The 13,883-nt window shown below is 44.3% G+C and overlaps 1 protein-coding gene across 3 annotated transcripts in view; it reads left to right on the top strand.

Moving 5' to 3' along the window:
- Window positions 1-13,883, top strand: part of AARS2 (alanyl-tRNA synthetase 2, mitochondrial) — a 42,927-nt gene that overhangs the window by 17,053 nt on the left and 11,991 nt on the right. For all 3 annotated transcript variants that reach the window (XM_053304732.1, XM_053304715.1, XM_053304725.1), the window contains exons 11-16: window positions 879-1,020; window positions 6,322-6,491; window positions 7,925-8,038; window positions 10,755-10,895; window positions 12,037-12,174; window positions 12,701-12,810. In XM_053304732.1, coding sequence (XP_053160707.1) covers window positions 879-1,020; window positions 6,322-6,491; window positions 7,925-8,038; window positions 10,755-10,895; window positions 12,037-12,174; window positions 12,701-12,810 — 815 coding nt within the window. The remainder of the gene's footprint in view (window positions 1-878; window positions 1,021-6,321; window positions 6,492-7,924; window positions 8,039-10,754; window positions 10,896-12,036; window positions 12,175-12,700; window positions 12,811-13,883) is intronic.

Here is a 13,883-nt window from a genome sequence, read left to right as displayed (position 1 = left end):
TGTAAGTTGCATTAATATGCTTCAGACCTCATTGCCTCTGACCACGGTCCTTGGGGGCATTGAGTTTAGGGGACTACTTAACTGAAGAGGTCCCTCTGTCTGCTTTAATGGCCCAAAATTCACCAATGAGATGAAACACTAGCTTTAGAATCCATATCAGTATCTGAATTCTGCCCTAAAGCAAGCAAATGAGATTTAGCTGTCAAGATAAGTTTGATCAGTAATATAAAATATTCATTTTCTTTACTCTGTACTTGCTCTTCCTTTTTTAATTATATTTCTAAACCATCCCCAAATCCCAAGGTGGTGAATTAGTTTTTTAATCTGTAATTTTTGTTTCAGTTGAGTCGAGTTTTTAGCTGAATTTTACTAATTTTAGACTGTTTTATGCACTTCTTTGTTTTATTGCCTTTGTGAGCCACCCCAAGCACTACTCTACTGCAGGGGTGGAATACAAATATTCCAAATAAATGAACAAATTCAATTATTATAAAATACAATAAAACCGCTAAACACAATTGTAAAACGCACAGTAGATAACTACTTTAAAAGAACAGCAAGAAATAGCAGCATAAAAATCAGCAAAAACAGTTCCCCCTTCATGTCATCCCACATCTCTAAAGTGTCTGATTCATCTGAGATTTTCACCATAGATCTGTGCAGCAGTAGCAGCAACGGAAATCTGAGTGTAGAAAAGATGAGAAAGGGTAGCATTTTCCAAGCTTGATCTGAAGGGTTATGGGCATGGGGAACTGAACTTCTGAGGAATCCAAATTCAGCACCAGGTGCCAGATTGCTGCTCCATGCATAGTTTTTACAAAATGAGTATGTTTCGGCTATCTCTCAACTGCACTATTTCCCCCGCTACACATGTATAGCGGAAAATTCAGACACAGCAAGAAGGGAGCTCAAGGATGCAGCTGGATGTGCATTCATTGGCCACGTTACGGCGAGATGGTGTGCCCACTACTGATGACTCTCCCAAGTTTGACTATCACCTTGGACAGGATGGGAGATATGGTAAGAACCCAGCCATGTCTAGAGATGGACTGAGAAAGGAGTTCAGGTTTGTATCCAGGAAATCTCTGAGGACTTAAGTATCTGTCCTGTTGTTGCACTTTTTGGTATACACTGGGCATATTTTGTAAACTAGTGTTTGCCTTAGCCTGTGGGAAATGGCTTATGCTAGCTTAGATCACTAAAGTGATGTCTCTAATAAGCTGATGTAAAATTAGCCGGTTCAGATTTAGTGGCTCATACTGTAGGTGTGGTGGTAGTAGGTTCATACTGCAGAGGGGGAACCTCATACTGTAGGTTCGTACTGTAGTGGTTCATACTGTAGGTATGGTAGTAGCAGTGGTAATGATGGTGTTTTCTCTCCCTGCTGAGAGAGGAATATTATGCCTTCTTACTTATATATTGATGTTATTTACTTGCACAGAGTGCGACGTGCGCACGCGCAAAGGATTACTGGGAGTTTTTGTAGAGCAAGATCGGGGAAGGGGCGGCAGGGAGGTATCCTGCCACCCCAATTATTCATTACATTACGGCACTAGAGCGGGAAAGCAGCGGGAGGGGTAAGTAAACCCTCCCGCCGCTCTTAAAGCTACCCCCCCACCCCAGTGCCGGATCGCAGTGTGGCGGTTCCATGCACACCCCTAGTAGCAAACACTGACAAGTGCTGGGGAGGGGGAATCCTAGTAACCTGGGCAGGGTTGCTTGTTCCCATTTGCAAGCACTGCATCTGCCTGCCCTGCTGTCTTGTCTTATGTTCTTGCTGCAAGTCCTGACCCACCCCAGAGTCCAAAGTAAGTAAATTGCCTGTGCTGTCAAGTAGTCTCAAAGAAATTATATCTGACTGGTGCTTTCTCAGGCTGATGCTTCCCCCCTGCCCCCGCGGAGGATGTTTGTTTCTTTTTTTAAAGGTATACAATAAAAGAAATGTAAGAGAACTGCAACAAACTAGTTTTTCAGGAGAGGCTGAAAGGGTTAAATGAACAGAGAGTTTGTGCCTAGAGAGGTCCAGAAATGTGAATTGCTCTCCAGGTTCCATCCTGTCCCGCCTCCTTCTTGTTAAAAAAAACACTTGTGTTTGCATTTTCCAACCTGTGAGCAGTTATGGCTTGCAGTTTGCAAGGCAGGAGGTTTTTCAATGGAAATCCTGCAAGAAGAGGGTGAGTTCAAGGAAGAGAAAGGAAGCCTTGACTGTATAGAAGAAGGGGAAACCCATTGCTGGTGGGGAAAAGGAAGGAACTGGGCTGCAGATTGAGTGCTCAGCTGCAAAGGAGGAGAGAGTGCCTTCCTTTTAGTTGTATATGGAGGAAGGGAATTTTGGTAGGTGCAGCTTTTAAACTGAGAAAGCTGATTTACACTTTCATTTTTATGAATTCAAAATTCTCTACATCCAGCACATTGTACTAAATAGCCATTTAGCTCTAAAAATACAAGATGTTTGCAATTGATGTAAACATTTGCTTCCCTCAAACTGCCAAAAATTTATATTCAGTGAAACAGAATTAAAATTAACTAATTTCCTTTGCTGAATTAGATATTATTCTGAACTTCATATGATTTAAAAGATAATTGAAATGTAAATAGTCATTCTGTTAAATAAAGCCAGCTTTACATTTATATTAATGTAATTTCATTTCGAAGGAGCAGGTTAAAACTAATCTAGATTCAAATTTTGTGTGTTCAATATTAATCCAAGCAAATTGATCTAGATTTAGATTTTGAAACATAAATAACACACCTAGCTTTCTTCCACTAAGAGTAAAATTCAGTAGAAAGTTATCCATAAACATAGGAGATATTCCAGTAGAACATGACCCTATTCTGGTCATAGGGAAAAGAACTGGGTGTTTGGGGCTCTGCTTCTTAAACACTGTACTTTGCTTATCCTTTAGTTAAATATATGTATATCATAAAGTGAAATGACTTTTAGAGACAGGAATTTCCTTGCAAATATGATAGTTCCTTGCATATAGAACAACATATAAAAGACCTTGCTGTTGCCCAGGGTCTCTGATGCACTTCCTGCTTTACTGTATCCAGCTTTATGTTTACATTGTCTGCGTTTCTTGGTAAATGGAACATCATTTTATTTTATTTATTTAACATATTTTATACAACCCAAAACTTATGTGTCTGGGAGGTTTACAACAAGATAAAAACAAATATTTTCCTCTGTCTAGTGTGGCAAACTAATGTATCCTCCTCCCTCCTGGTGCCAAAGTAAGCACTAGTGTGGTGAATGCACATATACCCCATCATGAGCCAACTGTCATCACAAGACAAAGGCTGGCAGGAGTTTGGGCAGGTGATCCTTTAGGACAAAGTCATGGTTTTTAAAAAGCATGAGATGAGACAGAAAATGACACTGGAATCTTCACATAACTCCTGATTGTTGTTCTAAGTCTTTAATAAAAATGGCTCATGTTTTCAGGTTTTGGTCAACAACCATGTCTATCTAGATGATACAGTGTTCCTTTTAACAGGGATTTCCAGATGTTGTTGACTACAAGTCCCATCATCCCTCTTTGGACAGGGGCGCAATTTCAGTGCTTGCCCTAGGCGCTATTTTCCCTAGATACGCCTCTGCGTTTATGTCAGGAGAAGTATCTGACATAAATGTCTCCATGGTACTTTTTCTGACATAAACTGAATAAGTTCAAGTGTGGCTGTCTGAAGTGCATTTCAATCCTAATGGATGAGGAGTCCAAAGTTCCTGCTAACTTCAGCTTAGATGTAGAGTTGTTGGACAATATAAAAGCTAGAGGATTCCTGTTGAGAGACAGCAATTGATCATATAGCTGATTTCTTAGAAAGAGAAGTACTTGGTTTATCCGAGTTGTAGATTTGTCATTACTCTAGCAAACCACAAGGTGTCACTGTTTTCATACATGAGAGTGGATTTAGACGTGTTTGTCATATAAAAGGAATAAATCTTGAACAAGTTCACATAATCAGTTTTAAATTTAGCGTATTGCCTTCCAGTTTGGTTCCTGTTAAGTAGCTGGAGAGAATGATCTCTCCATAAGAAAGAATGATCTGTAATAGCCAATCCATTATACCAGTTTCAGTCAGTCAAAGGACACATTATATCACATAGGAAGCTGCCTTATACCAAGTCAGTCTATTGGTCCATCTTCTCAGTATTGTCTACACAGACTGGCAGCAGCTTCTCCAAGGTTGCAGGCAGGAGTCTCTCTCAGCCCTATCTTGGAGATGCCGGGGAGGGAACTTGGAACTTTCTACTTGCAGGCATGCAGGTGCTCTTCCCAGAATGGCTCCATCCCCTAAAGGGAATATCTTAAAGTACTCCCATATAGTCTCCCATTCAAATGCAAAAAAGGGTGGGCTCTGCTTAGCAAAGGGAGCAATTCATGCTTGCTACCCCAAGATCAGCTCCCCTTAGCTCTCAACTAAGAGCCTTATGGCACCTTCAGATCTAACAAATATTTTGCAACATAATCTCCTGTGGGCCAGAGCAGGTGCATGGAAAAAACATTACTGGACTCTCACATTTAGTCTTGGAGACATGCAGAGTATTGACTACCAGTTTATCCGGTGAACAGTTCTCAGTACAGCTGAGGTCATAATTGCATTGACCAAATTATAAGTTGTTCTTGCTGAGTGTATTTTTAGTGACTTCACGTACAGGGGACCCACACATTTTATTTATTTTTATTTATTCATTTATTACATTTTATATCCTGCTTTTCCTCCAAGGAGCCCAGAGCGGTGTACTACATACTTAAGTTCCTCCTCACAACAACCCTGTGAAGTAGGTTAGGCTGAGTAGGCCTTAGTAGCCAGCCAAAATCTGGGATTGCCAGGACACACACACCCATACACGCACCCCGGGAAGGAGTTGAGTCTTCTTGTCTGGTGTCATACTTTTTAATTTCGAGGCACGTGGATTACTTCCAAAATGCAGTACAACACTAAGGAGCACCAGCCTCTCTCTCTTACGCATTGGTGGAGGGCAGGATAATGCTCATCCTCCTCCTGTGTTTCAAAGCTGCATCTCTGAAGTAGAACATGGAGAAGCTCCAGTCCTCTTGTTTGAAGCTGGGGGATGCCAGAGAACATTGCCCGTACCAGAGAGAGAACATGAGAACATCTGTGCTGGATCCTGCCCAAGGCCTATCTGGTCCAACACCCTGTTCCACACACACAGTGGCCCACCAGCAGTGTTCCCTCTAACAGGAGTTTTCCAGCTGTTGTGGACTACAACTCCCATAATCCCTAGCCAAAGGCCATTGCAGCCTTTGCAGAAGGCTGAAAACATTCTTGTTCCATACAGCTCTTCAGTTTCTGTTTCAATCAGCTAAATCATTATGTTGATGTTACGCTGGTGTGTATACTGATTGTCACATTATTGTATTCTTATTTTAAATTTAATGGTTTTGGATCTTGGATTATATTGTTGTGGTAGCCACCTGGGACTTGCATGCGCAGGAAAGGTGGGATAGAAATCCTTACATTAAATAAAATTGTAGTCAATTCTTAATACATTATACTGGCACAGTCATTCCAGTATAGTTAAGATCAGTGTTTTCAGCATTTGGCCATTATAAGCCCTGAACATTTTATTACTTATAAAATCAAAAGTATCCCCCCCAATCCCTCCGAAAACTTGCACATATCAATGGGGACAAGAGACATCACTCCTCCAAATCTGGTGCAAATATATTGCAAAATGGCTGAGATATAGCAGTTTAAGTTTTTAACTACTAAAAAGAGGGGTCAAAGTATTGGCGACCCTTTTTCACCACTGAGTGAGTGAGTGAACGCGCACACAGAAACACACCCACACAATCTGTTTTTTTTAGCATTCCTGCAGAATCCAGGGCCATACTGGACTGGTGCATTTTGCTGGCTTAAAAAACATCAAGTGATTTTTGAGTAATAATGGTTTGAAATCCCCATAATCACAGGGGAAATTGGCCCTCGCCAACGCCAGCACAGCATTCCTCCAGTGGCTGTTGCTGGTGTTTACCTTATGCTTCTTTCTTAGATTGTAGTACCTTCTGGGACAGGGCACCATCTTATTTGTTTCTTTATCTATGAAAACCACTTTGGAAACGATTGTTGAAAAGCAATATATAAGTAGCAGCAGCAACAGTAGTAGTAAAAATAACTAAGGGAAAGTTAGCTAAGAGCATAACTGAGGCTGCCCACTGAGAATTCTGAAGCCAAAGTTGGGAGGGGCAAGTGTCCTTCCCTGAGCAGGCAGTTTGATTCAGAGAGATCCCTTCCAGCTCTGTTCTGTGGTTCTAGAAGTGTGGAGCATGATCTTCTTCTTGTTCTCTGCAGTGTTTAAGCCGTGTCAAGCCACTGCCCTTAGGCTGTACAAAGATGGATCTCTTCAGAAAGAAATTGGTGGAGGGCAACACTGTGGTGTTCTCCTGGACAGGACCTGCTTCTATGCTGAGCAGGGTGGCCAGGCATCTGATCAAGGCTACATGATGCTTGTGGGGCAGCCGGTAAGCTTCTTCACAGCCAGGGATCCACAAATGTAGGCTTGGCTCACTAGCCAGCCATTATGTGTACTTGCCACCAATCCCCTCTCTTCCCTCAGATCCTTTTCTGGCACACAAGTAGACAGCTTAGGAGAGAAGCGGCTCTCCTGTCATTTGTACTGGGGTATGGAGAGGGTGAAAAACAGTGGGAGCCCCCTCATATTGCTCAGAAAGGATTCCTGCTATTTCTCACCTTCTCAAAAATGGCAGTGGAAATGAGAACTCTGAGGAGGAGATCTGTGTGTAGTACCGGGTGTCCTGCCTGCCAGCCAGAGGGCTGGAGGCACTCGCCACTGCTGAGCTGACAAGTGGATTTGTAGGTGGCTGTTCACAGCCCAAATTTGGAACTGATTCATGCCTATAGTCTTGGGCTGGGCATGACCTTCCTCAAACTGGTTGTCCAAACTGGTTGACAAACTTTTGTCTTTGCCAAGACTCCACAGTCTGTCTCAACAACTCTAGCCCAGGAGTTCCCAAAGTTGGGTCCCCAGCAGTCTTCACTCTAACAGGGACTTCCAAATGTTATTGACTACAGCTCCCATAATCCCCATGCAAAAGCCATTGCAGCTGGGGATTCTGGGAGTTGTAGTCAACAACATTTGGGAATCCTGTTAGAGGGAAGACTGGCCTCAGATGTTGTTGGACTAGTTGGGTCCCCAGATGTTGCTGGATCCCCAGCCACAATGGTCAGAGGGGATAATGGGAATTGTAGTCCAACAATATCTGGGGACCCAGCTTTGGGAACCCTGCCTTAGCTTATAAAACTGCTTATACTACCTTAGAACACCAAATAATGTCTCTAATGATAAATAGATAAAAAGAAGATGTGGTTTAGCATTTCCCCAGCATTTTTCTGCAAATGTAGCAAAAGCGATTTATGGTAAAACCAGGTTGATTCAGTTTAATCACATCAACAGTGGAGTAAACTATTTCCCCTATTCCCTCAGCCATGGCAGCCATTTTTGTGTTGCCATAGATGATACCATTCTAGCTAAAGATTGACTAAAATACCCTTACCGGTTCATCAGTACTGCTCCTTAGTGAGCTGAACAGGTCACTCTTGAACACAAGGTCTATAAAGTCATTGCAGATCCTTGCATACCACTGCTATAAAAAGAGTAGATAATTCATTGGTCATGGATGCAAATTCCTTTGGGGACCTGAAACACACAGAATATTGTAGTGTTAATGCTGAGCACAGAAACTTGTCTTTTCTGTATTCCATTTTGTACTTGTTCCGAGGTTCATCTTGTGGTTTCCAGGCCTGGTTGATCAATATTTTTTAAAAGCTGATAAAGTGGCCTAAATTCCATTGCATTCTAAATTCCTTTCTCCAGGAAGAAAGATAATTCAACATCTGTGCTAACCCTCCTCTTTGTCTGTCTCTCTGCTTTAAGGATGTACTTTTCCCAGTGGAGTCAGTACAAGTTTCGGGTGGCTATGTAATCCATGAAGTGATTGCTTCTGAGACCCTGAAGGCTGGGGATCAAATACAGCTCTTTGTGGATGAGGTAACAGTTTTGCTGGATGGTACTTGGGAATTCCTGGGTCTGTTCTGTGCCTTGCAGTTTGAAAGGTAAAGGTGGAAGGTAATGAAAGAATATTGCACTGCAGCCATGAAAGGGGATTCATAGTACCAGGAAACATTAATCACAAGTACAAGTTTTACTGCCATTGCACTCTCTGTTTTTCTTTAAACCAGGCCTCTCTTACAGGCGTTAATGGGTTGGATAAGGAATAATAAATTGAAGTTGAATCTGAACAAGATGGAGGTGCTCATTGTAGGGGGCTGTAACTCAGGAGATGTGATAGAACTACCTGTCCTCAGTAGGGTTACACTTCCATAGAGGAAACGCAGGCAGTCTGGGAGTACTCCTGCATCTATGCCTCTCTCAGGTGTCTGATTGAGACAATGAAGTGATTATTTCTGAGACCCTGAAGGCTGGGGACCAAGTGCAGCTCTTTGTAGATGAGATAACAGTCCTTGCTGGATGGTACCTGGGAATTCCTGATTGTATTCTGTTGCCTCAATAACCAGGAGTGCTTTTCATCAGCTTCAGCTGACACACCTGCTGTGTCTGTTTCTGGCAGCTAATGTCTTTAAAACAGTGATGCACATGCTGGTGACCTCTAGGCTTGACTATTGTAATATGCTCTACATGGGGCTTCCTTTGAACGTAGTCCAAAAACTTCAGTTAGTGCAAAATTCGGCAGCCAGATTGGCCTTTGGGACAACTTGGAGGAAGTTGTAAGGGAAGCCCCCTCTCATAACGTTTTTACTCTTAATCTGTAAAATGCTTTTTGATCTTTGCTGTTCCTTATGACAACCACTTTGAAGGAGATCACTACTAAGTGAATGTATATTCCTTGCAAGGGTGGCTCAGGGGGAGGGGAGGAGAGGGGACAGGTGCCCCTTCAGACAAGCAGCTTGCCCCCCCCCTCATCTCCCCCCCCTTTCTGTTTTAGAAATCTAACATGTGGGACACAGATCGCCCATCCATAAATGTACTTTGCCGCTTCGTGCCCCCTCCGTTGTTTCTTCTGGTGCTGCCAATCTTTCCTTGTTAGGCAAGTTGTGTTTACGAGCTTTGTGATGGAATAACCTGCTCATACCAATAGCTGCATAGCAGGAAGGAAATGTCGCATCAGGAATTTCACTTGTTATGCTGAATCTTTTAGGTTAGTTTAAACCAAGCTTACTTTTATTTTCTATTTATTTTATTAAACATTAATTCAATGTTAGAACATTTTCAGGGCAGCATAAAATACCAATAAACAAATGGAGTGAGAGAGAGAGAAAACAGTAGCAGTTAAGGACAACTTCCACCACAGATTAAATGTTTTTGTGGGATTGAAAAAGCTTGCATGATGTCAAAAGACAGCAAGGGAGGGACCAGCTGGGTCCCCTAAGGAGCACGTGAACAGGGCACCATAACTGAGAGTTCTTTGGCTACCCATCCAAATGCAAACCAAGGCAAACCCTGCTTAGCAAAGGGGACAATTCATGCCCGCTGCCATAAGACTGGCCTTTGACTACTTAGCTCGTTTCTTTGTTAGAGGCATTCTACTGATTTGGAGAATCAAGAGCTTAAATTAACCACAGCACTATAGTGGCATGTCTTGGAAACCAAAGGAAGCTGCCTTATATCAAGTCAGGCCATGGGTCCATCCAGCTCAATATTGTCCACTGATAGTTGCCCTCCAAGGTAGGAGCCTTTCCTAGCCCTACCTGGAGATGCCAGGGATTGAACCTGGGACCTTCTGCATGCAAAACAGATGCTCCACCACTGAGCTATGGCGCCATCCCCTAAGGAGATTACCTTGCAGCAGACAGCACTCGCACGCAGCCACCCATCCAAATGCAAACCAAGGCAAACCCTGCTTAGCAAAGGGGACAATCCATGCCCGCTGCCGCAAGACTGACTCTCAGCCAAGAAGGACACAGGCTTTTTTAGTTTGTACACTAGAATGTAGCATTCTTGGTTGTCCCCACCCTCCATCAAAATAATGGAAAGCCAGTCATATATTTCGTGCATTTTCAGATACTTCCACACCATGAATGCAGGCATTCCCTGCACACGGACACAATATACATTATATTTTTCTTGAGTCTATAACAAGTGGTGGAGGAGACAGGGCCAAGGCTCAGACCACACGTTTCATAGGAACATAGGAAGCTGCCATATACTGAGTCAGACCATTGGTCTATCTAGCTCAGTATTGTCTTCACAGACTGGCAGTGGCTCCTCCAAGGTTGCAGACAGGAATCTCTCTCCTTGAAGAAGCCAGGGAGGGAACTTGGAACCTTCTGCTCTTCCCAGAGCGGCTCCATCTCCTGAGGGGAATATCTTACAGTGCTCACACTTCTAGTCTCCCTTTCAAATGCAACCAGGGCAGACCCTGCTTAGCTAAGGGACAAGTCATGCTTGCTACCACAAGATCAGCTCTCCGCTCCATGCGGAAGGTCCTCAATGCAATCCCTGGCATCTCGGCTCAAAAGATCGTAAGTAGTACATCAAGAAGACCCCTGTCGGAGAGCCATGGTCATACCAGACAGTGCAGGGGTGTGTGGACCAATAGCCTGACTCCATCGAAGGCTCTGTCAGTTCATATGGGCAAACAGATGGTGCTTTCCTCACCCTTGTGATGTTCTTCCCTTTTTATTGGAAAAGGTTGCAGTGCCTTCTAGACTTCCCCTTTTACCCAGAGTATGGCTTTTCTTTTCAGGCCCAGCGGCTGGCCTGCATGGTGAATCACACTGCCACCCATCTGCTGAACTTTGCACTCCGCCAGGTCTTGGGAGACGGCACGCAACAGCAGGGATCCCACGTGACTGCTGAATATCTGAGATTTGACGTCCGCACCGAGGTAACTTGGGGTTTCAACCCCTGCCATATTAGAGCAGCGAGGGCATCATAACTGGAGCATCTGTGAAATATGGTTGCAGGAGTAAGCTTCTTCTCTTCTCCTTGCAACCGTGGAGCTGCTTGTGCCTTGGGGCTTAAGTAGCCATGTTGGAATCCTTTAAAACTCCACACAGTCGTCAGGCCTGCTCAACTTTGGCCCTCCTGAAGATGTTGGCCTACACCTCCCATAATCCCTAGCTATTGGCCACTGTGGTTGGGGATTATGGGAGTTGTAGTCCAAAAACAGCTGGGGGGGCCTAAGTTGAGCAGGCCTGGATGAATGCGTTTCAGCCCCTGATAAGCATATAACACTAGCAATGCCGATCATGCACTGCTGTGGCAAATCTCGGGTATAGAACAGGATAGAGAAAGATGCTTGTCTGTCTGATGGCCTCCATGTGAGTAGAGGGGTTGGGAAGAGAGCAGAGGGAGAGGTTCAGGGCGATATGCAGCTGGAATGTGGGACTGTAGAATAGGGTCTCTATCAGCAACATATGCAGGTTCCAGCAGAGATGTGAAGGCCTAGGGGTGGGGAGCACAGAAAAACAGTTTTTTCCCTTTCTCCCCCACCCCAGAAAAAGTGTGGGGGGTCCTCTGGAAAAAAGCTGGGGTGGGTTTGTTCCCCCCCTCCTCGGGTTGTTTCCCTAGGCCTTCACACCTCTATTTCAGCAGCTGGTAATTGGGGGGGGGGGGGGGCAGGGAGAGGCCTTTGATTACCTACCTGTTAAAACTTTTAAAGATGAAATAACCTGATTAAGAACAACCCTGCTGGATCAGGCCCAAGGCCCATCTCGTCCAGCATCCTGTTTCACACAGTGGCCCAACTAGATTAATTAAGTCTTGATAAGCTGCTTCTGCCTCTCAACTAAAGACCATTATGAGTGTTGGGGAATGAATCTTGAAAAACCTTGGTTCAGGGAGTCACTCTGCAGAACACTCCCCCTGCTTTATAGGTGGGGAAACTGAGGCATGAAAGAGGACCAGTGTTTAAAGCCGGAAATAGAATCCATAGTCCTGACAGCTGATGGTCTGGGCAGTTACAATACTTCATTCCTCACGCCACTTAACACTGCATCTTTCTGATGAATCTAATCCTTCACCAGAGTCCTGTACAGACCCAGCATTTGCGAGACATAGAAGACGTGATGCAGGAAGTGATCAAGCGGAATGAGTTCGTCTACACCGCAGAAGTCCCCGTTAAGTTGACAAGTGGTGTGCAAGGGCTCCGGAAACTGGATGAAGTAAGACAGTGACTGAAGCAGGTGCCTTAATAAACCAAGGTCCTATCCCAAAAGTGGATGACCTGGCTGCAATCTATAGGGTTGGTGGGGAAAGGTGTTGTTGTAGAATCTGGTCCCAGCAGTATGACTTCCAAGACGTGAGGATTCTGGAAGATCTTTTTTCTTCTTCTTAAACTGCACTGCTTTGTTACCAAATTCACCCTGCTCCTGAGGCTTGAGGAATGCCATGCGGAAGCAGGCTTTAACTGTAGTTCTGAGTGGCCTCTGAACCAGACCCTTCTCTTTACCCTTCCTATGTATTTCACTAGGAACTGTGACACTGGAGGTTTCCTCTGCTTTTCTTCTTGGTGCAACTTTCAAACCATTCCCCCTTAATACAGAAGAGAATTTGCCTCTTAAGGTTTCAACAGAGGATTCTCCACACCCTCCTTCTGTTCAGTTTGTCACACCTCTCTGGACAAAATAGTTATTTATAGAGCAGACTGCAACTTTTCAGCCAATTTGGACTTCCTTTTCCCCCCCACAGGTGTACCCAGATGTGGTGCGAGTGGTGTCTGTGGGGATTCCGGTGGAGAAGGTCTTGGCTCAGGAATCTAAGGATGCCCTGCGTACCTCTGTGGAGCTCTGCTGTGGAACGTAAGGGTACCCCCTTGTAGTTGTTTCTCTCATTTCAGAGACTTTTGGGGAGACCTTGAGATATGCTTGTGAACTGGCATTCCCCGCCCCACTTAAAAAAATAAAATCTCCATATCCAGAAGTTGAGAATCATTTCTAAACTGGAAACCATACCATTACGTTACATGACAAATTATGACTTGCAGTATATGTCTTGCAAGCATGTGAAACCCAGTTAGTCAAGTTAGGACTTCTTTGGGTCCAGAACGCAGAAAGCACAAGCTGGTTTTAGACAGAAGGAGCTGCCTGCTTTCAGCCCAGTACTGTCTTCCTGGAATTGGACTTTTATACACAGCAGGTGAGTTTACTGCGAGTTTACTGTTACTGGGAGGCTTTACTGCGAACTTGAAGTTGTCCCAAAAAACTGATGCAAAAAGTGGATTTTTTTTTACCCCGGATACAAATTGGGCTACACAATAACGCACAGTAAAAAACCTGAATTGTGTGTGACCTGCTCCCTGATAACTCACAGGGACTTTGGGGCTTCTCTGAGGGAGGGCAGGATGCCTCCTTGTCTTAAGGAGGCTATTATTAGACCACTCTTGAAGAAAGCTACGCTGGATCCCTCAGAGTTAGCTAATTACAGACCTGTTTCTAATCTTCCATGGTTGAGCGGGTGGTGGCCTCTCAGCTCCAGGCAGTTTTGGATGATGCAGATTATCTAGACCAGGATTTCTTAACCTTGGGCCCCCAGATGTTGTTGGACTACAACTCCTATCATCCCCAGACATGGCCTTTGTGGCTGAGGATGATGGGAGTTGTAGTCCAAAAACATCTGGGGGCCCAAGGTTAAGAAACCCTGATCTAGACCCATTTCAGACTGGCTTTCGTGTGGTCTATGTGGTCGAGACTGCCTTGGTCAACCTGATGGATGATCTCCAGCTGGCTGTCAACAGAGGGAGTGTGACTTTGCTGGTCCTTTTGGATCTCTCTGCGGCTTTTGATACCATCGACCATAGTATCCTTCTGGACCATCTGGGGGAAATGGGTTTAGGTGGCACTGTCTTACAGTGGTTCTGCTCCTACCTCTCTGG

This window comes from Hemicordylus capensis, chromosome 1 (assembly GCF_027244095.1).
Source record: "Hemicordylus capensis ecotype Gifberg chromosome 1, rHemCap1.1.pri, whole genome shotgun sequence".
In the NCBI taxonomy this organism is placed as follows: domain Eukaryota; kingdom Metazoa; phylum Chordata; class Lepidosauria; order Squamata; family Cordylidae; genus Hemicordylus; species Hemicordylus capensis.
Note: the sequence above shows the minus strand (reverse complement) of the source record. Positions and strands in the feature narration are given on the sequence as shown.